Source organism: Polypterus senegalus, chromosome 17 (genome assembly GCF_016835505.1).
Source record: "Polypterus senegalus isolate Bchr_013 chromosome 17, ASM1683550v1, whole genome shotgun sequence".
NCBI classification, from domain to species: Eukaryota; Metazoa; Chordata; class Cladistia; order Polypteriformes; family Polypteridae; genus Polypterus; species Polypterus senegalus.
In genome coordinates this window covers 58,044,769-58,067,868 of record NC_053170.1, presented here as the reverse complement: position 1 = coordinate 58,067,868, position 23,100 = coordinate 58,044,769, and the positions used below count along the sequence as shown (strand labels likewise).

Here is a 23,100-nt window from a genome sequence, read left to right as displayed (position 1 = left end):
CAAATAAAGTTCAAAATAATCCCAAGTAAAACAATACAATTTCATCCCCTCCAGAACTTGGCTTTATTATATTTCTTCATACCTTGCCTGTTTGGAAGTGTGATTTATGCTGTTAGCCACCACATTTTTCTCACAAAAGCAGACCCCCATCATACCTTCTACTTCTTTCTCCCTCACTTTTTCTTCTCATTCTTCCCACCATTTCATCCTTCACCATAAACTCTTTTCAGAGCTTTTGATCAGTTATACTCTGACTGCAAAGTTAACTTTAAATGGCATCTTGGGTAACTTCCAGCTTAACACCAAAATCACTATTGATTAGATCAGGTCTCCCATCTATTTCAGAAGGACAGCATGGTTTCTCTTAAAGGAGGTGCTGTCATCTCAGGTGTTGCCTTTTTCCTTTGACTATCTTTTTAGCCATAGGATAGGGCATCTCTGTCAACTGCTGGCAACATGCACTTTAACTGCATGGCAGGACTTTCTGTGTTGTTTTGTAATCATGTGGCATTGCTTCTAACCAAAGATTAATGGCCTTCTGTGGCATACAGGACATGTACAAGGCACAATGACCATACAGGCCCCTTTCTTCCCACAACAACAGAATCATTATGTCCTCTGGTGCCAACATGGCTCTGTCTTTTAAATAGCAATCATCTTTGGAGTAGACATTATAAGGCCCTGCACAGTTATTGCAGGAACAGCTTGAACCTCAACAGTGTCTGATCTAATCAGAGATGTTCAAACACTTTGGCAAGCTGATACAATTTCTTAACAAAAATGAGAAGCAAATTTCAAGATCTAGGCAGGACAAGGAGGCCCACACCCTCCTTATACACTAAGACTGTAAGAGTTATGGTAGAAGGCAATCGCTTTGCTACACCTTCACTGCGTAAGAAGGATATGCCATACCTACAGGCCCCTCAACAATGCTGTTATTCCCAATCTGAGAAATGTTGAGAAGTGCCTGCTAAAGGATCCAGTTAAGGCCACAGCTTATACAGAGGAGATTAAGAAGCTGGAGCAAGTTGGTTATGTCCTTAAGCTCTCACCAGAGACCAACATGTCTAATAGTGAGTCCTTGTTTATTCCACATCATTTGGTACAGCGGATTGGAAAAAACCAGGGTAATGTTTAATTGCTCCTTTAAATACTTTATAAAGGCATCGGTTTTAATAACTGCCTTAAACCCCTTACTTCTGGGCGTACTGTTACGTTTCCATGAGCATGAGTAGCTGTAAGTGGTGACATTAAGGCAACGTTTCACCAGGTCTGTCTTTTACCAGAAGACAGGTGTCTTCTTTGTTTCTCGTGGTGTGATTTAGAGACTGCTTTTACACCTCAGGTCTATAAATGTCAAGTGCAACCCCTGTTGTGCCATATATGCCCTCCAGCAGCACATTAAAGACTACAGAGCCAGGTGATGACATCCACTATAAAATAGATAGGAGATTTCATACAGACAATTACCTGCAGAGTTTACCTTCGGCTGTTTTGGCCAAGCAATTGGTAGATAAATTGAGAATGTTTATCTGATGGTGGATTTGAGATTCTCTAATGGACTAGTAATGTGCCTAGCATAGTTGAACACCTACCCAGAGATGCCTGTTCTGATATCACTGAGCTTTGATTGCATCAGAATTGTTCATATGTACAAGAATCAACTTTAAAGCTGAAATGGCACTGTCTGACAGATACTGTACACTAGAATATGCATATTATCCTGTGAAGTGAGCCATGCCTACAATGCACCACATAGATATACTGTATACTTCCTTACACCACAAGAGCAAAGGTGGTAATCTAGCGGCTGTGGGATAAGCAGTGGGAAAGGGTTGACCCAAAGTTGCCAGTGGATCTGTTGTAAGCTTGGCAATACGTGGAAGGTGGCTCCCTGCCTTAACAAGTGTAACAATTCCAAGGTGTTATGCCCTATCTATCTATCTATCTATCTATCTATCTATCTATCTATCTATCTATCTATCTATCTATCTATCTATCTATCTATCTATCTATCTATCCAGTGTTGACGGATATGCCTCAAACTAGATAGGTTCATATATTTTGCATTGCTTCAGAAAAGGTCTATGGATTTGTTTCATACCTGTGCAGAGAAGATAAGCTTATTTTATGGCCAGGTTCAAGGTCACCCCTAAATGCCCAGTATATTATACCCAGACTAGAACTGTATCCAGCCCTTAATGGAGCACAGCTAGAAAACTGCTCCAATCTGAATTTATGTTGGAGGTCAACCATGTAATTTTGAGGTATTAATTCCACTACTGTACTGTTATGGATACAGTCAGAGTCATGTACATTTAAACCGTTTTTTGGGACTAGAATATCAGAGATCTAGTAACTCACAGAGAGCCATATCTGGGGATACATACCCTCTGACCTTAATCCAGCAGATGACTTGACAAGAGGTTGGCTGACTTGTCTGTGCTTAACAGATGGAGCCAAGGTGATGCACCACCTATATCACCCCTTGAAGACAAGTTAGAATAATGTAAAGACAACTTCTGTGGTGTCACTATCACAACTACTCCCCTTATACCAATGATTATAAAAGCTGGAGTGATTTAGCAGTCCAAAGAAGAGGGTCAGATGCTTTGCAATAGATGCCCACCAAGTGCAGCAGAGTATCAAGCTGCAGAGCTGTTGATTTTTCAGAGAGTACAACAAAATAATTTTCCTTCAAGAGTACAAACAGGTGAAGGCTGAAGGGCCAGTTACTGTATAATTTGTCACCAAACTTCAACGAGTCTAGCCAGCATATTCGAGTAGGAGGTCAACTGCACCGTACCACGGAAATGGAGTTTGCCTCTATTCATGTTATAGCTTTAGAACCTAATCATCCTTTCATCAGATTGATCATTCAAGACTGTAACAGTAAGTTATGCCATCCAGGGCCTGAACGTATGTGTCATGACTGCAGAAAGTGGAAGGCAAAACCTGCCATTCCTTAAATTGCAGACCCCCCACTTGCCCAGCTTAGACTATTTAAACTTGCCTTCTATAGTACTGGTATGGACTGTTTTGGACCCTTTCACATCAAAATAGGAAGACATTCTGAAAACAGGTGGGATATAATTTTTAAGTGCCTTACCACAAAAGGTGTTAATTTAGACCTTGTTGTAGGTTGTTGATACTAATTCATTTTTGATGGCATTAAGAAGGTTTGTTGCACAAGGAGGTATCCCATATGAACTATTGTCTGATCAGGGTACACATTTTCATGGTGGGGAGTGAGAGTTAAGAGAGTCCTTTGCAAATTTAAGTCCTGAGTTGCAGCATCACTTAGCTAAACAACAAATTATGTTTTGATTTAACCCACCGAATGCACCTCATTTCGGTGGGGCATAGGAAAGGGAAATAAGATCAATCAAACAAGCACACCGTACTGTAATAGGTTGACAGACATTGAAGGAGGAGATACTCCAAACTGTACTTATTAAGGTAGAGGGAATTTTGAATAGTAAACCATAAGGATATGTGTCCTCCAATGTTATGGATATTGACCTAGTTCCACCAAATGTATTGCTTATGGGGTGGCTAGATAATTTGCTTTCACAAGTGATATAATCGGCTACACAGTCTATAGTGAAAAGAAGGTGGGGACATAGTCAAGTAATCGCTGAACTCTTCTGGACAAACTTTATTAAATATTATCTGCTGTGATAATTAAGAGTCCAAGACATTATAAAGGTTTGGGGCAACCACCCGTATATGGTTTTTCCCAGCTGCAAAAGGGTTTTTTGTATCATAAGCACGATGTGCATATCACTGAATCCAAAACAGAACTGACTATAGTAGCCCAAGATGGAGGCTTTAAAGGTCTGGAGAGGAAATGATGTTTTCAGAATGGCCGGAACCAGAAGTGATGTCAGCAAAGGGGCCGGCTTCGGAAGTGATGTCAGCAAAGGGGCCGGCTTCGGAAGTGACATCAGCAAAGGGGCCGCTTCGGAAGTGACGTCTTCTGAGGCGCCGGAACCTTGCAGGATTTCTCGGGAAAGGTCTGTAGGGAACTGAGAAAGACAGTCAGTGCTCTCCGCCGCCCCCCCGGTCAGATGTTTTATTACACTTGCTCAGACCCTTTAGCTGCCTCCTACTCGCACGTGTGTGACAAGGCTCCCCCTCAGCCCAGACCCATCGGGTCGGGTGTCCTGCACCGAGAGGTCATGGGCACGAGAGAGAGCATCAGCGTTGGCATGGAGAGAACCCTTAGGATGAATCAGCAAAAACTTGTAAGGTTGAAGGTCAAGAAACCACCTAGTGACCTGTGGATTCGACTCCTTGTAAAGGGCCATCCACTGTAAAGGTGCATGATCCATCACCAGAGTGAACTCTTGGCCCAAGAGGTAGTACCTCAACTGCGTAATTGGCTATTTGTTCGCAAGGGCTTCACTTTCCACTGCTGCATACCTAGTCTCCCGATCCAACAGTTTCTGGCTCAGGTACATGATAGGGTGTTTAACACCATCGACACTCTGGCTCAGCACAGCACCCAGGCCTCTGTCCGAAGCGTCCATCTGGAGAATAAAAGAGAGAGAGAGAAATTAGGAGCTTTTAATATTAGTGCTGAAGTAAGAGCCTGCTTTAAGTCACTAAATGCAGCGTCCTCCTTGTCAGTCCATACCACATGATTAGGAGCCCTCTTCTTTGTAAGATCAGTCAAGGGCGCCGATCTCTCTGAAAACCGAGGTACAAACCGGCAGTAGTACCTGGCCAACCCGAGAAAGGCTTGGACTTGCCTCTTGGTTCACGGACAGGACTATTTTACAATGGCATCTATTTTTGAACACTGTGGTTTCACTGTACCCCGACCCACCAGGTAGCCCAAATATTTAGCCTCTTTCAATCCAAAAAAACATTTCTTGAGATTATTACGAAGCACAGCTTCTCCTAGTGTCTGCTATTCCGCAGTGACCTGCTGTACATATTCCTTCCATGTGCTGGAATAGATAATGACGTCATCCAGATAGGCAGAACTATACGCATTATGGGTTTGGAGCACTTAGTCCACCAGACGCTGGAAAGTCATAGCAGCCCAGTGTAACCCGAATGGAAGAACACGATACTGCCAGTGTCTGCTAGGAGTGCTAAACGTGGTCTTAACCTTCGCGGAGCCTGTTAAAGGAATCTGCCAGTACCCCTTTGTCATGTCAAGCGTGGTCAAAAATTCTGCTTGTCCAAGCCTCTCGAGGAGGTCATCCACGCGAGGCATGGGATAAGCATCAAAAAGGGAGACCTGGTTAAGCCGACGGAAGTCATTGCAAAACCTCCAACTGCCGTCAGGCTTACTAACCAAGACAATTGGGCTGGACCAGGGACTATAACTTTCCTCAGTCACTCCTAGTTCCAGCATCCGCTTGATTTCCAGCTTCACTTCTGCTTTCTTTGTCTCAGGAAGTTTATAGGGGCACTCCCGGACTATGTCATGCGCAATCAGAGAGGTCCTTCCGGGTTTTTCACTCACCATCTCTGAGACGGACAGGATAGCTGATTTCAGCTCCCGTTTGTTAATGTTTTTCACACACAGCAGGTAGTTTTTCCTCATATTAAGTATTAGTGTTCTTACTATTACAGCTGCTGTGGAAAAATGAGGAAGCACCAGCTTTTGTTAACTCATCCTAATTAAATAAATGAGTGCAATAGCACTTATTAATACAACAATATTTGTTTATGTTATTTTTTTTCAGTCTTAAACGATTCGATAAAAAAAAATCAAGACACTGTGCATGCTACATATTTCTTAATCATTCTAATATCCACAGGGGATAAAACCATTGCGGGTTGTTAATCCATACTTGTGTTGTCCTCATTAAATGTTAACTATTTACAGTACATCACATTGGTTTTTTGAAAAAGAGAAATGGTCAGAGGATAAAAGCATTCCTCACTAACTTCAGACTAAGCAAACAAACTTGTATCATGCTTGTGGCCAGGCAATTCTGTACATGGTAGACTGTGTTTTTATTTTTTTTTATTAACTCTAATGTTATGGTAGCAGAAGTCTGCAGCTGGCTTACGCGTCAGCAGGTGACTGACTTTCTCTGGGATTGTGTTGTGTTGAAAGTCCTCTTTCATTCGAAACATTTAACTTGAATGAAAGAGGCGAAAGATGGTTGATGGAAGGGACTATTGAAAACTTTGCTGACAGCAACTGTCAGGAATCTGCAGAAATATATTTGAGATTTTTCGCTGTCTCATGGGAGGTTTCATGTGTTGGAGTCAATTTTTCTCTGGAATGAGGGAATGATGCAAGCTGCTCAAAGAGCTTTGGATTATGCACACAACTCAGAGTGCTACAAGTTGCCATATACACTGCTGTTCTGATGTGATTTAGCCACATTAAATATGCAGACATTTTGGACAGTATATATTGCACAATTATGTTTAGTAACATCCAGTGTTGGAGATTAGCTGTACATTTAGTTTTTGGGGTGAACGCAAACTGTAAAACACAAGCAAAAAGTATAAAATGCATCAATAATCAAACTAACCTATTTCAATTTAGAGGTGCATCAGCCAGAAAACATCCTAGTTAAATCAGAAGCAAATCAGCAACCATTTCAGTCTACTGAACCCTTACATTCATTAGGCCAGTTTATAATTTTCAGCCAGCCAAAGCTGTATGTCTCTGGTGTGTTGGAGGAAAACTGAAGAATCAAGGCCAGCATGTGGCTCACAATGAAGGGATAATCAATTAATGAAAATTGAAATTACATTATTAGGAAAAAGGTACAAGTGAGTGGTTCAGTGTAGGAAAACAGAAAATGTACTTTTTATTGGTCTTGGAATGATCTTAATTTGCATTTTATGGCTTCCTAGAAGTTGAAAAGGCATCAAAAGAAGATATTAATATTTACATTTCACTTAAAGTATTTCATTATAGAAAAGAACATTTGATCAGCTACTATACCTGATATGATGATTATTATTACCCTGGCTAACTGAAGGAGAAACGCTGCTAGGGTGAGTGGGAGAGGAACCGTTGACACATACTTGTAAGCAGCTGCTAGGCCCAGAATGAAGGACAATGCTTATGATATCTTATAGACCTCTTTGATACAGATCTGCCTAGCAAGTAATTATTTTCCAATTTTGTAATGTGCATCATATACAGCATATAAACACCACTGCATAACCAAAATGCTGTGAAGTGACGCTGATTTGTCATGCCAAAAGCTACCCTTTAGTAGAAATAAACATGAATTTGGACCAATTTGTGTGTTTGTATCTCATTACCTTCTCATAGCAGACCTCATAATACTTACGTTTATCTTCAGAAGACAAGAATTCAACAGTGAGAGTAGTCCTAGGTTGCTGAAAAGGATGTTCTATATTTCTGTTTTGTGAGAGGTCAGAGATTGCTAAAATATGTGTATTACAGCTTCTAGCATTAGTGGTGTATAGTGGATGTTCCTTGCTTCAGACCTTCATCATATCCCATAGTCAAGAGATGACATATATTATCATGGCAGAAAACTGAAGATTGCCTAACATCAATTACAGAAGAATTGTAATGGATTATATCAATTTCAAGAAGAAACTCTAGCTAATGAATTTGAACTGGAATAAATTTTGGAAATGGGGTTGAAACTTTGATAAATTACTCTGACTGAGAGGCCAAAAAACAATAAAAGAAATTGAAGCACGTCAATTCTCCAACACTAAAGAAATTCAAAGTCCAATGACACAGTTCTTATTGATTACAAATGGCCCACAAAACTGAGCCGTTTTCCACTGCTTTGATTTGACAGAAGCAATAAGGAGAATCATCACAGAATGCACTCAACCTGCCAACAGAGTCTAGGTGTAGACCTCCAGAGCTCTGCTCCGTTGAGGAGGTTGTCCCTTTGCATTATATGTAAATGATGTTATGTGATACGCCTTGTTACACTATAGATAAGATTAGGGTTTTGGGGGGATTATGCGACTGAAGTCAAGTAAACCAAGTGACAAAAACATGCTGTCCAACTGACTGCCCAACAGAGCTGCTGAATCATGGAGCTACAGAGGTCTTTAACTGGGCTCTTCTCCAACCTTCCTCAATCTGTTTTATGTGGATTTAGAGAAGAGCACACCCACTGTCATTTCCAGACCTGGTCCTATGTGACTACCACTTGTTTCTAAATCTGAAATGATACCTTCCTGGGACAAACTATGACAATGATAATGACAAAATTTTCATAGGACACCCCACTCACATACTCATATTGGAGTAGTTTTTCTTCAGATCCTTCACTTTCCTTCCTAAAATCCCAAAGATGGGCAAGTTTGGTTTATGGAAAATAATGCTTCATTGCTTCTTATAAAACCTTTGAAACCACAGCATGTTTTTTTTCTAAACAGCACCTCTACTGTTTTAGATGTTTTGGTCAAAAGAGTGTTGTTAAAAATAAGTACCTTTATTATATAAACATTTAAGGACCAGTACAAGTGTTTTGTCTTTCACAAAAATCAGACTTACAAGTCAAATACAGAATGAATGATCAAAATGTCAAATGTTTGCCTTGGAAATGATGCTGACTTTGTTGGTTATTAAGCTAATGCACTGTTTTGGAAAACTACAGGTACTGAATCAAACATCTCGTCTAGAGATTCAGCTGTTGGAGAACTCTCTGTCTACTCACAAGCTAGAGAAACAGATTCTTATTCAAACCCAGGAAATATCTCAGTTGAATGAGAGAAACAGGTAAGAAAAAAAAATAAAATTCCTTTCTAAAACTTGCTTGAAACAAAACTAATTTTCAAGTTGAGAAAATCTGATAGTTCCATGCATCAAACATAACCGGAATGGCTATGAATTGAAGCTTTTCTTAAAAGAAAATTTTTCATAAACATCAGTTAAAACCTGCAATTTGTACAAGTCCAGAGGACTCCAGTAATTTTTGTTAATATCCCTTACTAGAGTTTACACTGCATGACCTACCACTTGTTTTGATTTGATTCCTGTTACTTTTTATAGGATTTTGTTTTTGGCATGATAATCCAATAGAACCTCTGATCCAATTATTTTACTTACTATGTGATCTCAGGAATTCTGCCGTAGTGTTTACATGAGGAATTTGGAGCATTAATGATTTTTAAATTGTTTAGGCAGACTTTATCATTATTTTTAAATACCTGTTTTACTATTGGCCATATGTTATTCAGACAGCTGAAACTTGCCTATGGTCTATATGATTAGTCAGTGCTTACTTGCCAAGTCTTAATATTATGCGCACCATGGGTAATGTCATGTGCATAGTCTTAAATGAATTTTGTTTTTTCTTAAGACTTCTTATGTTCCTAATTTCTAAATTACTTTTATAGAGAACATTCAGGTTGAATAAATGAAAGGAGGTCACAGTGGGACAGTGGAGGACTGAACAGGCAACTATTTGCCTCAAACAATATAATCTTTATAACAACTTGATTATGCATTTTTATGTGTTTTAATATCTCTATTAAGTTGAATGGGCAGTATAGTGGTAAGCTTTGTTGCATCATGGAACCTGTATGCTGGGTTGAATTTCCACATCCTTGTTGCTAATTGTTCGGATTTTGTACATTCTCTATTGGTATATACCCACATTCCCAAAAATGTACATTTTAGGTTTATTGTCAGTTTCAAAAATTGTCCCTAATCAGTGTGAGTGTGGGTAAATGTGTAAGTGGGCCCCTTGACAGACTGGTGCTTTGTCCACGGCTGATTCAACAATAACAGAAACATTTATTTCTATAGCACACATTCATACCAACATTATAGCTCAAAGTGCTTTACCAGATATCAAAGAAACAGTTACGTGCAAAAGCTTAAAATTAGATAAGAATAATAATGCATAAATAGTATGCAAAAATTAATATTGCACACTTGCATAAGATAGATATTGTGGCTGGGTGCAGGAATGACAGCTGCATGAATTGGAAAAATTTGGTGTGCCAACTGGGTTGTCCTGTTTATTATCTAAGACAAAACAAAAAATCAAATGTTCTTTGGCATGTTTGTCCTGCAAACCTGGAAATCAACTCAAAAAGAAGGTGTGTAGGCTGGTTAGCCAGTAGTAATTTCACTTTGGCAGTGGAGCTCCATCTGGCCGATTGCTCTTGCCAGAAATGACAGCTACTTCTAGGAAGCACAGGCTTTTATGGAGGCTAAAGCAGAAGGGGTGGAGTCAGTTGCCCTCAGTGGTCACTTTCGCTACACCTTTTGGAAAGAAGGAAATGACACTGTTAGCAATAGTGCACCTTCTCAACCAGGCCTGTTATTACCTATTTTCACAGAGCCTGTAAGGAGGTCCTGAGACGCGCATGTGTGAACATATATAATGAATATGGGAGTTTTTTTTTTTTAAGTTTCTAAACAACTGCCCAATGATAAGGTCAGTTGGACAGGGTGCATCCAAAAAAATATATAATAATTGTGATAATAAAAAAAGACTATCCATAGACTACAGCCTTCTGTAATGCTGAATTTGATTAAGAAGATTTCAGTATGTTAAATTATGTTATGCTATTTAGTTAAAATTAAATGCACTTTTAGGCAAAAATATTTAAGAAGAAGGGCTTCCGTGTGTTGCTCTTTCTGCATTGCCCATTGTAAGATGTTGGCCCCCAGTTTTGTGAAATCCAGCACTTGGAGGATGAGTTCATTAAGAGGATGCTCCAAAGAGCTTGGCCTCAAAGAAGAATTTATTGCAATTTGTGAAGGTCATTGGTGTTTCATCTTACTGGGATTCTGTGATACATCATATGTTTCACACTTTAAAAATAAGAGATATTCATCATAATAATAATTATTATTATATGGTAATAATAATACATTTCATTTATATGTTTCTCTCATTCACTCAAAGACATAGTACATTAGTTAAAATAAAATAGGTCAAAGACAATCAAAATCAAAAGCAGAAAAATGGACAGTCAAATTACAATAAAAGACAACCGAGTTTAAAAAGATATGACTTTAAATTAGTTATAAAAACAGGAATTGCAGAAGACTGTTGAAGAATGTCGAATATGAAGAGGTAGAGACTTAGATAACATGGCAGCAGCAGTACTAAAAGCCAATAACTTGAATTTAGTGCACAGGACAAGAATTAATTTTACATTGCAACGGGGGGTGTAATACATATTATAACATGCTCAAAATGTGCTGTGGATGGGACCATTGTTATAATGAAGAGCACTCAATGACTGGTGCAAAGGTAGCTAATGTTGCTAGGCAGTATTGGATTAATAAACTGAAGCTAAACATTAATTAATTTGTTCTTTCATTGAATTAAGACGTTTAACAGCATAACCAGCCATAGAATTTAATGGAAACCATTCTGCATTACAAGACACAACATCTGCTGTCAGTTTTATGTCACAAAGACATTTAAGAATCTTGCTGTCAGGTGTTTCAAGCTGTCAGGTATTTCATGGCAGGCAGCTACGGATGAAGAGTAATTTTGAAATTACAACTTTACACTTTCTTTTTTACAGAACAAAAACAAATTTTTGTTTTAAGTTGGGTCCTGACTCTTTGTCAAGCAGTGGGACTAATACGTTTTACAAAGAAAGTGATTTTAGGCATTTTTTAAATAGGGTTTCATTGGAGCTGGAGTTCAGCATAGCCCTGTTGGGTTCTGTGGGTGTCACAAGGGGTGCTGCAGGGACTGCGGAGCCCTACTTTGTCGATCTTCCACCTCACCCAGAAGTGCTTCTGGACCACGCTAATGAGTGGAAGGAGGAGACAAAGACACAGAGAGAGAGAAGAGACTTGCTGTGTGCTGCTTTTATAACTAGTGGTTGTTGTTCTGTGCTGTGGAAAACAGTTGAAAAGCATTTCCCTGTGAATAATGGCAGTGTTGTGCTTGTGAACTTGTGTCTGCATTTGTCTGTATCGGGTTTGGGTAACTGGAGTGCCCCCCTGCAGACCACACTACATATTTCATGTGACTGTTAATAGTCTTGTGTCAGTGAGAATCAAGAGCATAAGGCAGTCTAAATCCGGCACTCGTAGACACTTCTTCACATTTTCAGTTACTTCATCATTCCTTCCACCCTGTTTCTCATGGATGGCATTTTTGCAAGTTACAAAGAATTGGAAAAGTCAGGCTGAAAGATCTGGGAAGCAATGTGGAGGGGAAAGAGCAGTCCACCTGAGTTTTGTGATTGCTTTGCGCGTAAAAAACACAAATCAGTGCCCAGTGCCATTTTGAGTGCCAGTTGCATAAGTGCTAGACCAGAGATTGTTCCACAAGGCTACAGTAGTAGAAAGATGGATATTTCAAATTAACCAAGAAATAAGTTGCAGTCATTTCCTGTTAATTCTAGTTAAAGAACAGAGTGCTGCTAATGTTTGTGGCCAGCCTTCCTACTGTACATACCTGAATATTTCACAGCTGATTCCAATTGGAAAATGAGCTGTTTATATGAATTGATTGATTATCTGAGCTTTTTCTTGTTACGGTTTGAAAAATAACTTGGTTAATTTAAGTTAAATTCAGGTTTAATAGAGTAATTGCTTTTAAAAGCAGATGGCAATTAGAGCTTCTGGGTCTAGCTGCATTTTTGGTTGCTATTCAAAGATAAAAAGGATGCAGATTATGTATGCCTAATTTTTTCTTCAACAGTAACAAAGGTGTCTGATTATTGAGTTCTGCATTTATGAGTTTTAAAACAGGTTGTCTGAAATTTAGAAAAAAGGCAAATATCTCTAAATGATTATGGTACACATCCAGTGATTGGTACAACTCTGCCTCAACCTTATTTTATCAAATACTGACATTAATCATTCATTCATTTCTTTAATCCATTTATTTCAAATCAGGGGCACTGGTAGATGGAGTCTCTGCTGGCACTATTGAGCAGAAGGCACAAAACAAACCTGACAAGATGCCAGTCCACTGCTAGGCATATGATAGATTTTATTACAGTTTAGCCCAAAGGGATTCACAGCAATTATACTGCTTGATTTTCTTTATTACCCACAGTTGGAATACCTTTTTTTATTTTCAGTCTCTTTACTGTTGTTACAAGGCAGAAGAATGTTCCACAAAAAGCCACATTGGTATTAGCAGTGGTCCTATACTAGTGTATGAGTAAAGGAACCCTTGGAGCAGTTCATATCAAAAGAGTGGATCGAGGGCATTCTGTCCTTCCTGGGATAACAGAGAGAAGCTAATCCAGCAGTAGGAAGGGATTCCTGATGATCCCTATCTAAAGAGAATGTGAAACCAGAGAGAAAACACTAGAAGTGGGAACACCTTCTGGCCACTAGAGGACAAACTGTCTAGAAGGCAGCATTCAGTATGTCTCCATGATATTCCTCTAACAGAGTAAGCAGCTGGGGAACTGCCCTCCTTTAATAGCAAGTAAAGGCTCAGGGGTGCATGAATAATGGGAGTTGCTACAGAACCTTATAGCCTGATGTCCTTTGAGCAAAGGCTGACTTATTGCCAGTAGTTAGTTGGATCCGAAGGTGGAAACATGGCAGTGAAGACTTAATTGGTGGGAGCAATACAGGCCCGGAAAATAAGTCCATAAACTAAGAGAGAAAGACAGAGCACCAGATACGGACTACTTCTGTGCATTATTGTATGGCTGGCAAATGGGCAAGCAATTCCCCTGAAATAAATTTTTCTGGAAAGGCTGCAATTATATTGTTTTACTTCTGTTTATTTGTACACCATTATTTTATGTTCTTTTTGCTAATGAAAGTGAAATTTGTATTTACCTTGTTCCACACTGGGTATTTTTAATGGTGATAGGACTTGCCACAAGACCCCACACTTACCACAGTCCACTTAGAGAAATTGCACACCATGTAGGTAATAGTAGACTTTCTTACTATCTAATCTTTTGTCTGCAAGGGTTTTTCAGAAATTGAGCAGCATCATAGGTTTATATCTCATTTTCAGAGGGTGTTCAAGTTCTGACTAAATATTGCCTTGTGACGGGAGGCCTCGGCCATCTCCATCGCGCTGGCGTCCAAGCCATCATGGCCTCTTATTTGTTTGTGCTTTTAATTTTCCCATCTCCATCTTGATAGCTGTTTCTGAGATGTGTTTACTGGCATCTTTACTGGTAAAGCTGGAATTTTCCAACAAACATGTACATAGTAAAACCCTGTGGGCAGGGCATGAGCAGTTTGTGTGGTGTTCCTGCTGTGTTCAGTAGACAGCAGTTTGCATGGAAGGAAGGTGGAGATGGGGATGAAGAGAAACGGGGAAATGAGGACCGTTTTTGTTAGTTGAGGATGAGTCCTTCAATAAAACGCATTTAACAAAGGAGACTACGTACTGTTTGAACTGACTGAATACACAAAAGTTTTACAAAGTTTTGGGCTTTGTAAAACCCAATAAAATACCAAAGTTCCCCTAGTTATCCAAAATGGGCTAATAGCTGGTAGTACATATTCAGTAAGCCCCTCATTGGCCCAGACATGATTTGGTAATGCAGTCCAATGCAATCACCACCCCAAAGTCACCCACTTTTTAAAATGTTGTCACTGAGTAAATAACACAGCCTCACAATAAGGAGGTTAGGGTTCATATCCTGGGCCCACCCTGCATTGGAGTTTGCATGTTTTCCCTGTGTCCATTTTTGTTTCTTCTCACTGTCCAAAATCATAAGGATTAGGTGGACTGGTGGGGCTAAATTGGCCCTCTGCTCTGTGTGCCTGTGTTTAGCGTCTGTGCCCATTGCTTACTGGGATATGCTCCACGTGTCCAACAACCCTACTCTGGATAAGCAGGTATAGAAAATGGATAGATTCACTTTTTTCTGGTTCATGATCAAATTTGGGTTTCCTGTCTGTTTGCCCAAATCCCATTTGGGTCATTGTTAACTGCCCACGTAGGGCCAATATATTTGCCCACCATGGACCTCCACTGGCCCAATGTCAGCATGTTTGCTGGGTTGTCATTTACTTAAAGGCCTTTCTGGCAAACCAATGTTTAAGTTCGGATTATTCCTTCTAACAGAAATGAATGATATTATAAATTTTAAAAATATGTAAAATTTAAACAACTATTCTGTCGGCCACAACGATTTAAAAAGTATAAAAATAAATACATCCTAATTAACCCACCCCCAGCTCTAGATGCAAAATTTTAAATTTGTATTTTTTTCTCCCTTAGCTTGCTAGAACAACGTTTTCAAGACATGGAGAAGCTGCGAGCCCAAGAGCTGCAGATCCTCAAGGCAGAGAAACTCCAGTTACAGGAGCTTTTAATGAGACAAAGTGGGCTAATAGAGGAGCTGGATAAAGAGCTGGTGGCTGCCACTTTAAACAGCACCCTACTTCAACGTCAGCAATCATCGCTCATGGAAACTGTCCATCAACTCCTTAACATGGTGACTCAGTGCAACGGTTAGTGCAATTGTTGTTAAATGTATAAAACAGATTTTTGTGTGAGAAGGTGGGAAATGAAAACTGGAGGCTTTCAAGAGAAAGCTCTGTTTCCTTATGACTGTCTGTTTCTTTTCAAATATTTACAATTTGCATGCTTTTTGTAACCTTGTAAAGAAAATCTGAAATCACATTGATCATGGTGGCATAAAGAAGAATTTAAAAACATTAATTACTATATCCTGTTACAAAAATCCTCTGTGGGTTTTTCTTAATTAATGCCACATGGAAAATTAGCCCGAGTAAGGAGATTCAGTTTACAGTCCACTACACAGAGACTTGGATTTAATAAATACATTATTGTGTTAGGAAAGTGCTTGAAAACAAAATCCAAATGTGTGTGTTTTTCTTTCCCTCACAGAGATTTCAGTGCCTCCCAAGGAGGAGGATGTAAAGTTTAAGGACTGTGCAGAAATTTACAAATCTGGGCTCACAACCAGCGGGATCTACACATTAAGCAACTCAAATGAAACTGTTAAGGTATGATAAATATGTGACAGCTGATATTCAAAAAGACACTGCTCACATTGATTCTAAGCTGCATATTCACATTATTTAAATGATTTCCAGATAAGAATGATGAATATAAAAAGAGAAATAGGCATCCACAAATTTTAAAACTCTTAAAGTATACAAATAGAAATTATGAATGCCTTATTAATGGGATTTCTGAAGACGTGACACAATAGGCAAACAACATTTAATTGTCATAAGATTCTGATGGCTCCATTTCATTTCAGGTAGTACAGTCTCTCCTCTGTTTCAGTTTGTTGGTTTGCAACCCTAACCTCCTTACTGTGAGGCTGAGTTACCCCTCATAAATATTAACTTACATTTCAAAATGTATTAAAGAAAAAAAAATACCTTAAACCTCTAGTGCATGCACTGTAGGTCCATATCCTTTCAATTTATACACACACTTTTTTTTATAAAATTCCTAATCTTGGCCATTTAGGTGCAATGCTGCTGGAATAACTATTTGACATACTGAGTCTAGAGGAAAACTGCAATAAAGACAGTAACATTATTTAGAGGATTCCTTTATACTGGAAGAAAATTTCAATATTGAATAAATAAAAATGATTTACACTTTTAATAAGTACTTTCAGGCACTCAGTCCCCTTGACTTCAATTAACATTACTCAGATTATGAGATATAATATTTGGGAAATGGAACATTAGATTCTGCAGGAAAATTGGATAAAAGAAATGGATGATTTTATTTATAGATCCTTAGAGATAGAAACAAATAGAAAAATGTTATTTCAAAAAGCTCAAATAAATGTATGTATAAACAAAAAAGTGCTAAATGAAGAGAAACCCATAAAAATAAATGAAACAATAAATACATGTAATGCATTTTTATGAAGTGATTGATTTAATTTTGAATGATATCTTTATTTTTTGCTTATTTGTTCTGTCGTTTTCAGGAAATGACTTTTTATTTTGACTCAAGTCATCTTCTCTGGGTATACAATAGCTTATTTTCCATAATATTGGAAAGCTGCTTTCCGATGTGCATTCTGAATAATATACTGCGTAATTGAAGTGGCTTCTTACAATGTGCATTGTTTGTTTGATGGATATGTATTACTTTTTTGTCTCTTTCCAGGATGAGAATAAATATTTAAATATAAAACACAGATCAGATAGAAATTTTAAAGTTTAGTTAAATTTTAATTTTCTGAAAGATGAAGGATCTCATAAGAATTAACAGTTGTGGTCAAACATTGCAAGGGCCAGTATAATTAAAAAAACAAAATTATCAAGGATGTCTAAGTAGCTTAGTGTGTTTGACTGGATCAAGTTATTGGGGTGAATGGTGCTGAAACATCTGTGTGATGTGTCTGCATGTTTGGGGTTGTACCAGATGTTGGAAAAATAATGCACCCTGGAAGACATCTCAGTATTGTCCAGATTCAGGTTGCTTTTTTCAAATGGAACTACAGAGTAACATTTGCAATAGTGATATAAAGCAGAGACAAATGCTGGCTGAAATGCCAGTCCATTTTATGGTAAGCTCATGCACGCCTCTTTGCTTACTCATATAAGATCAATTTAAAGTCACCATTAACTTTACATGCATATTTTTAGAAGGTAGAAGGGAACTGCATGCAGACACTGGGTGATGTTTCAAGCTCCATTCATCAGGAATTAAACTGAGGCCCCTAAGTTGTAAGGGAGCAGCAATAACCACTGCACCATCATGTCAACCAGTTTTAATGACTTTGGAATTGGCAAATCAGATTATAAAAATCCAATGAAAGGGGAATAAGAATACTAATAGACGAAATCAATATTATTGCATACGGAGCATTTACTTTTCTGAATGAATCTAATCATAAGTAGGGTTTATAGGTGCCTATAGATAATGGGATTGTTACCACAGAGATACTTGTGTTTTTCCATTTTGTATACACAAACTACTGAACTGGGTTACAGCTGCTTCCTTATGTGGCCTGTTAATATGTATTGTATTATCGAAGGCTCACTGTCCTGGTAAGCCAAGTCAAAAGCAGATTTGGGAATTCCATGGATTGATTCATTTTCAGAGCCATCTTTCTCCAGTACAAGGCTTACATTGAGTCAGAGTTTATCCTACCATCAATGGGGCATGAAACTACCATTGATAAGGTGCCAGTCAATCACAAGGCACATTCATGCATATTTGGGTTATTTGGTGTTGTCATTTCACTTACAGTATATCTTTTGGACTCACATGGATTCCATACAGTTTCTCTGATGAGGGTCATTGAATCGTCATGTCATGATGGACAGACTTGGCCATCCTATTGCCAGGAACAGTCCTCAGCTCCCTGTGGAAAATTCCCAGGAACTCCCAGGCTAGTAATGAAATGTAATCCCTTCAGCATGTTCTGGATCTGTTCTTGTGTCTTCCTCTGGTGGGCTGTGACTGGTAAGGGACAATTTTAATAGATACCAACTCATCTTGTTTCTTCAAGTCTGCAAAGGTTTCCATTTCCAATCTGAGTTTCTCACTTATTGTTGAAATCTACACTGTACCACAGAGAGACAGCCCAATAGCCAAGCACATGAAACTCATTTCAGCTACAACAACAACATTCATTTCTACAGCTCATTTTTTATACATAGAAAATAACACAAAGAGTAACAATTAAAAATAGATACAAATAAGAATAAGTAAATACCAAGAATAATACAAGTGAAAAAAAACAGTCTTTATATGTAGAGTCATACTAGTATTTGTGATTCAAGAGCATGTGATCTGAGAATAAAGACTGATTGGCAAATCAAATCCATGAAATAGCACCAGCCTAACCACCTCCTGTATAGTGTATGCATAAGTGACAAATTTAAGATTTCCTAAAGGTGCTTGTTTCACCTTTTTAATATCTCATAGAGAGGTCAATACTTCACCATTTTTCCTGAGGACAGTCTGGTAAACATCATGCTTACCTTTCGCGAGTCATTTTTAAAGTCTTCCAGAAGCTCTTTGAGGATGCCTGAAAGTCATTCCCCATGACATCACCAAATATCACCCTTTTATTTTGCCAATACTCCATCTGCTCCCTTCTTGTTCACTAGTACCTCTTACTCTGATGTGGATACAATGCTTCTAAAATTGCATGGAAATTGCCATACTTTCATTTGACAGTTTTTATACATTATGTGCCTGCCATTGTTTCATAAGGTTTCTGTCACGTTTTAGCCATGGTTTCTTAGAGATCTTCACTCTATGTACCCAGCCTCTCCTTTTTTTTTTTTTTTTTTACCAGCCTGTCAGTAACACAGATGACACATGCATATGTAATGTATGTGTAGTTGTGCTGTCATCATTCATTTTTTTTTTTTAAATATATATATATTTATTTTTCTTTTAAATAGGTTTGTTATAGTCACAGACAGGACCGGGGGAAAACAAAAACAAAAGAAAAAGGAAGAAAGTGGGGAAAGAGTCAGATGGTGGACAATGGAAGAAAAGATAAAAAGGAGGATAGAGAGAGAGGGGGAGACAAAACAAAACACCGACAATCTGCTTCAATACCTGTTGAGAGGAGAAAAAAAACCAAAAAAACAGGCAAAAACACAGCAACCAACATCTGTATCAATCACAGTGATTAATAAATATTAAATGTTATTGAACAGCACATAGTACTAATATTACAGGATAGGATTAGAGGGAGCCACTAGGCAAGACAGTGTGTGTCTGTGATTACCTGATTATACACACGTGTTCACCTGTGTGCACACCCGTATATGTGAGCGCACTTGTATTCATAAGGTTCTTCCATGTAAATGTCTAGTAGTGTAATAGTGTGTGTGGGGAACAGCAGCCCGCTCCCCAGGACCCAAGCAGATATGTAGGAGACCCGTGCCCCAGACATCCAGAGAAACTCCCGGACACAGGAGTCCTAGGTGGATCCACGCAGGGATGACTGCAGCCCCCACTCAGAAAAGAGCAGAGGAGAGCCCCGGAGGAAGGTCATCCAGCAGCCACTGTGCCAAAGCCCTGGGGGGCCATGGTGGCGAGCCCGCGGGCCCCGTCGGCAGTCGGCCGCACCAGGGAGGACCGGGCCCTGTGCCCGGGATCCAAGAGCCCCCCGCCCACCAGCAAGGGCCTGACACAGCTGTGAGGTCCAGGTCCCGCCAAGCAATCGCCGGAAGTGAGCCAGCACCCACCCGAGTATCCAGCCCAGGACATCGAGAACCGCCAACACAACAGCGGTAGGGGGGATCATCCACCGGCAGGGAGTGGGGGGGGGGGAGAGTTAGGCCCCCTCCCCTGAGGGAGCTTGCGATGTTTTGAGTGAGGTGGAGTCTAAGATCTGACCTGACACAAAGACATAGACATACAGGCACACGTATACACAAGTACCCAGCCTCTCCTAACAATGTTAAAGTTATTCAAAACAAAATATTCAGCCCAGCCAATTTCAGAACATTCTCATCATGCATTTGGGCCTTCCACGTCTGTCACACGGACTGTAATAATCAATAAGGTAATTCATTTAATAGAGTGTATCATTTGTAATATTTTCTAGGACAAGGGTTACAACACAAAACTTGAAAATGTAACCTTAAAAGAACTATTCAGGCTGACTTTCGCAATTCAGGAAAAACAGACATTGTTCCTAACCTGAAAATGTTTTTCTAGGAGAATCATTGCATAATTTTAAGTAAAATTCAGACACAGAGTTGCCCTTAAATATGATGTAGGTGAATATGTCTCCCATTGACCCATGAGTAAAAACAATACTGCCATGGAAACCTAACCTTAGACACAAACATGACTAGAAATACAAAATGATATCATCAGCAGTATCATAATAAAGAACCAAAAAATAAATAACATTACAATTCAGGGTAAAAACATAGTCAAAATAGTGACTCGACATTTGCGCAATAGACATATGAGTGCCGACAAAATAGCACCCATTAAAACGCGGCATCAAAATCGCGCCGACAAAATTGCGCAGACAAAATCGCACCGACAAAATTACTAGTTTAAAGCATATATAATAATGTTTATTTTCGAAGTCAATATTATGAGACACAGCACGCAGATAGTCCTTAAGATCACGCCCTGCATATGTAGGAAGAATTGCAGCAAGACGTCTTGATAGTTGAGCATATTTAGACTTGCTGGCTGCCTGACTGCTGGTAATTCTGCTTTGTATATGACGCGTTATGCCAACCCTCGACTGAGTTATTTGTTTGTGGCATGCCATCAGCAGTTATAACAGTTATAACCTAGCACATAATGTGTACATAATGCGCACGTATGCATCCCACTCTCTTGGCCTCTCTCGCGATTTTGTTGTGGCGATTTTGTCGGCACGCATTTGTCGAAAAACCAGGTAGCGAGTTTGTCGGCGTGAGTTTGTCCATCGCGCTTTTGTCGGTGAACCGGGCAAAATATCCAAAAAGATCCAAAATAAATATATCCTGCAGCAGATCCTGCAACAGACACTGTCCTCCTGAGTCAGCTCACCACAAAAATAAATGGTCAGTTCAGGACATCCCTGGAGGAATTCTCCAGCTCACAAAATAAAAATAGTGTGAGGCTTTCTAAAAGAGACAAAAAAGGCTAGGATCCACCCTAGCTTTCCTAGAAAAAGCCTCACCTAAGGCAGATGGACCTCCCAACTACACAAACTATAAACTGAAAACAAGTGAAGGAATTGACAGAATAAATGTCTTAAATAGACTGCAGGCGGCAATAAATGAAAGTTTTTTTGTAGGGAAATAAAGAGTTTAGTCCTAATTTTGAGTGTCTGATACTGTAATACTCCACTAGAAGACTGATGACTTATGCTTACCATTGATGTATAGCTTCTTCCCTGATGTTGAGCTCCATTAGAAGGTTGTAAAGTACATTAATTAGAGACAGTTGAAAAGGTTAAGTGTACACTGCACACACACTGGGTGTCATTCATAAAGCGTTCAGAAATTAACGAACACATTTTTATGTAAAAGGTGATTTTACTAAAATCTCATGCCCATGAGTAAAACCTTGTTTTTTTTCTTAGAACCCTGCGTAGGTTAATTAATACCAATCTATCGTAAATTGTCAGCTGTGTGTATGTTGTCCATTCATTACCACAATCCACACCCATCAAAGCCCCAAATCTTACTATATAAGAATGTGCTGCCACACATTCCCGGAATCTGCAAAAATGCCAAGTGCAAAAAAACAAAAGAAAAAAAAAACTTCAAAGAAGTGGAGATTGAGGTACTTTTAACAGAAGTTAAGAATAGAAAAGAATTATTCTCTAGTGAGAGAAGTGGTGCCACTTGGTCAGGTGATGGAACTGCTTGGAAAGAGGTGAGGAATGAAATTAATTCATTGTCTTCTATAGAGCAAACCATTTGAGAAATAAAATAGAAATGGTTTAATTTGAAATTAGATGCAAATAAATGCATAGGTGCTCCCCGAAAAAGTAACTCCGCAACGGGAGGAGGTCCTGGTTTTTCGCAACTCTGTGTTTCAGATAAGCACATCTATTATTGGAGAGGCATCTTTAGTGGGTATTATTCCGGGAGGAGACAAGCACATGTGTCTAACTACAGTCATCAAATGTGATTTGTAAGTGACTTGTTTCATAATGATGAGCTGAAACATTAATTTATTCATTCTTTAATTTATTATTAAGATGGACAGGGAGATTACGCTTGCCATGCGTAGACTTCACGTGCGGCACAGAGCATTCCACATTATCAGGAACCTGCTTTCCAGAGTATCAGGCAAATCAAAAGCAACTTAACCAAGCTGTTCAAAGGAAAGTACTCTGCTCTGAAAAACATACAAACCAGTTTGAACGAAATAAGCAATAGTATGAGTGAATTATGCAAAGTGTTACAAAATGGTGCCAAATGCTAAGTAATTTACCAAATACTTGGTTAATTTTTGCTTTCAGCATTTTTAATATAATAAGACATCTTTATCTCAGAGTCATTGCATTAGTTGGTCATAATTAATCTGGCTCAAGCATTGGTTGTGGTTCATTCAGTACATCCCTCCTCCATTGCTATGTTGCGTAAAACCTTTTCAGGTGAATATAAAAGAGGGCCCCTCCTTGTATCCTAGCACAGACATTGTGCCTTCAAAATCCCATTGGTGTGCTTGATAACAGCCCATGTTGTTGCGTGTGCATTATTATAAGCCCATTCCTGTGGCGTCTATGGGTTGTTTAGAAGTGTTATAAGCCATGTCTTCAATGGATGACTCC

General features: G+C 39.0%; 1 protein-coding gene across 1 annotated transcript in view; it reads left to right on the top strand.

Annotated features, from left to right (window-relative positions):
- Nucleotides 1–23,100, top strand: part of angpt2b (angiopoietin 2b) — a 95,175-nt gene that overhangs the window by 41,343 nt on the left and 30,732 nt on the right. The window contains exons 3-5 of the mRNA XM_039739929.1: nucleotides 8,580–8,701; nucleotides 15,117–15,349; nucleotides 15,750–15,868. Of these exons, the coding sequence (XP_039595863.1) occupies nucleotides 8,580–8,701; nucleotides 15,117–15,349; nucleotides 15,750–15,868 (474 nt within the window). The remainder of the gene's footprint in view (nucleotides 1–8,579; nucleotides 8,702–15,116; nucleotides 15,350–15,749; nucleotides 15,869–23,100) is intronic.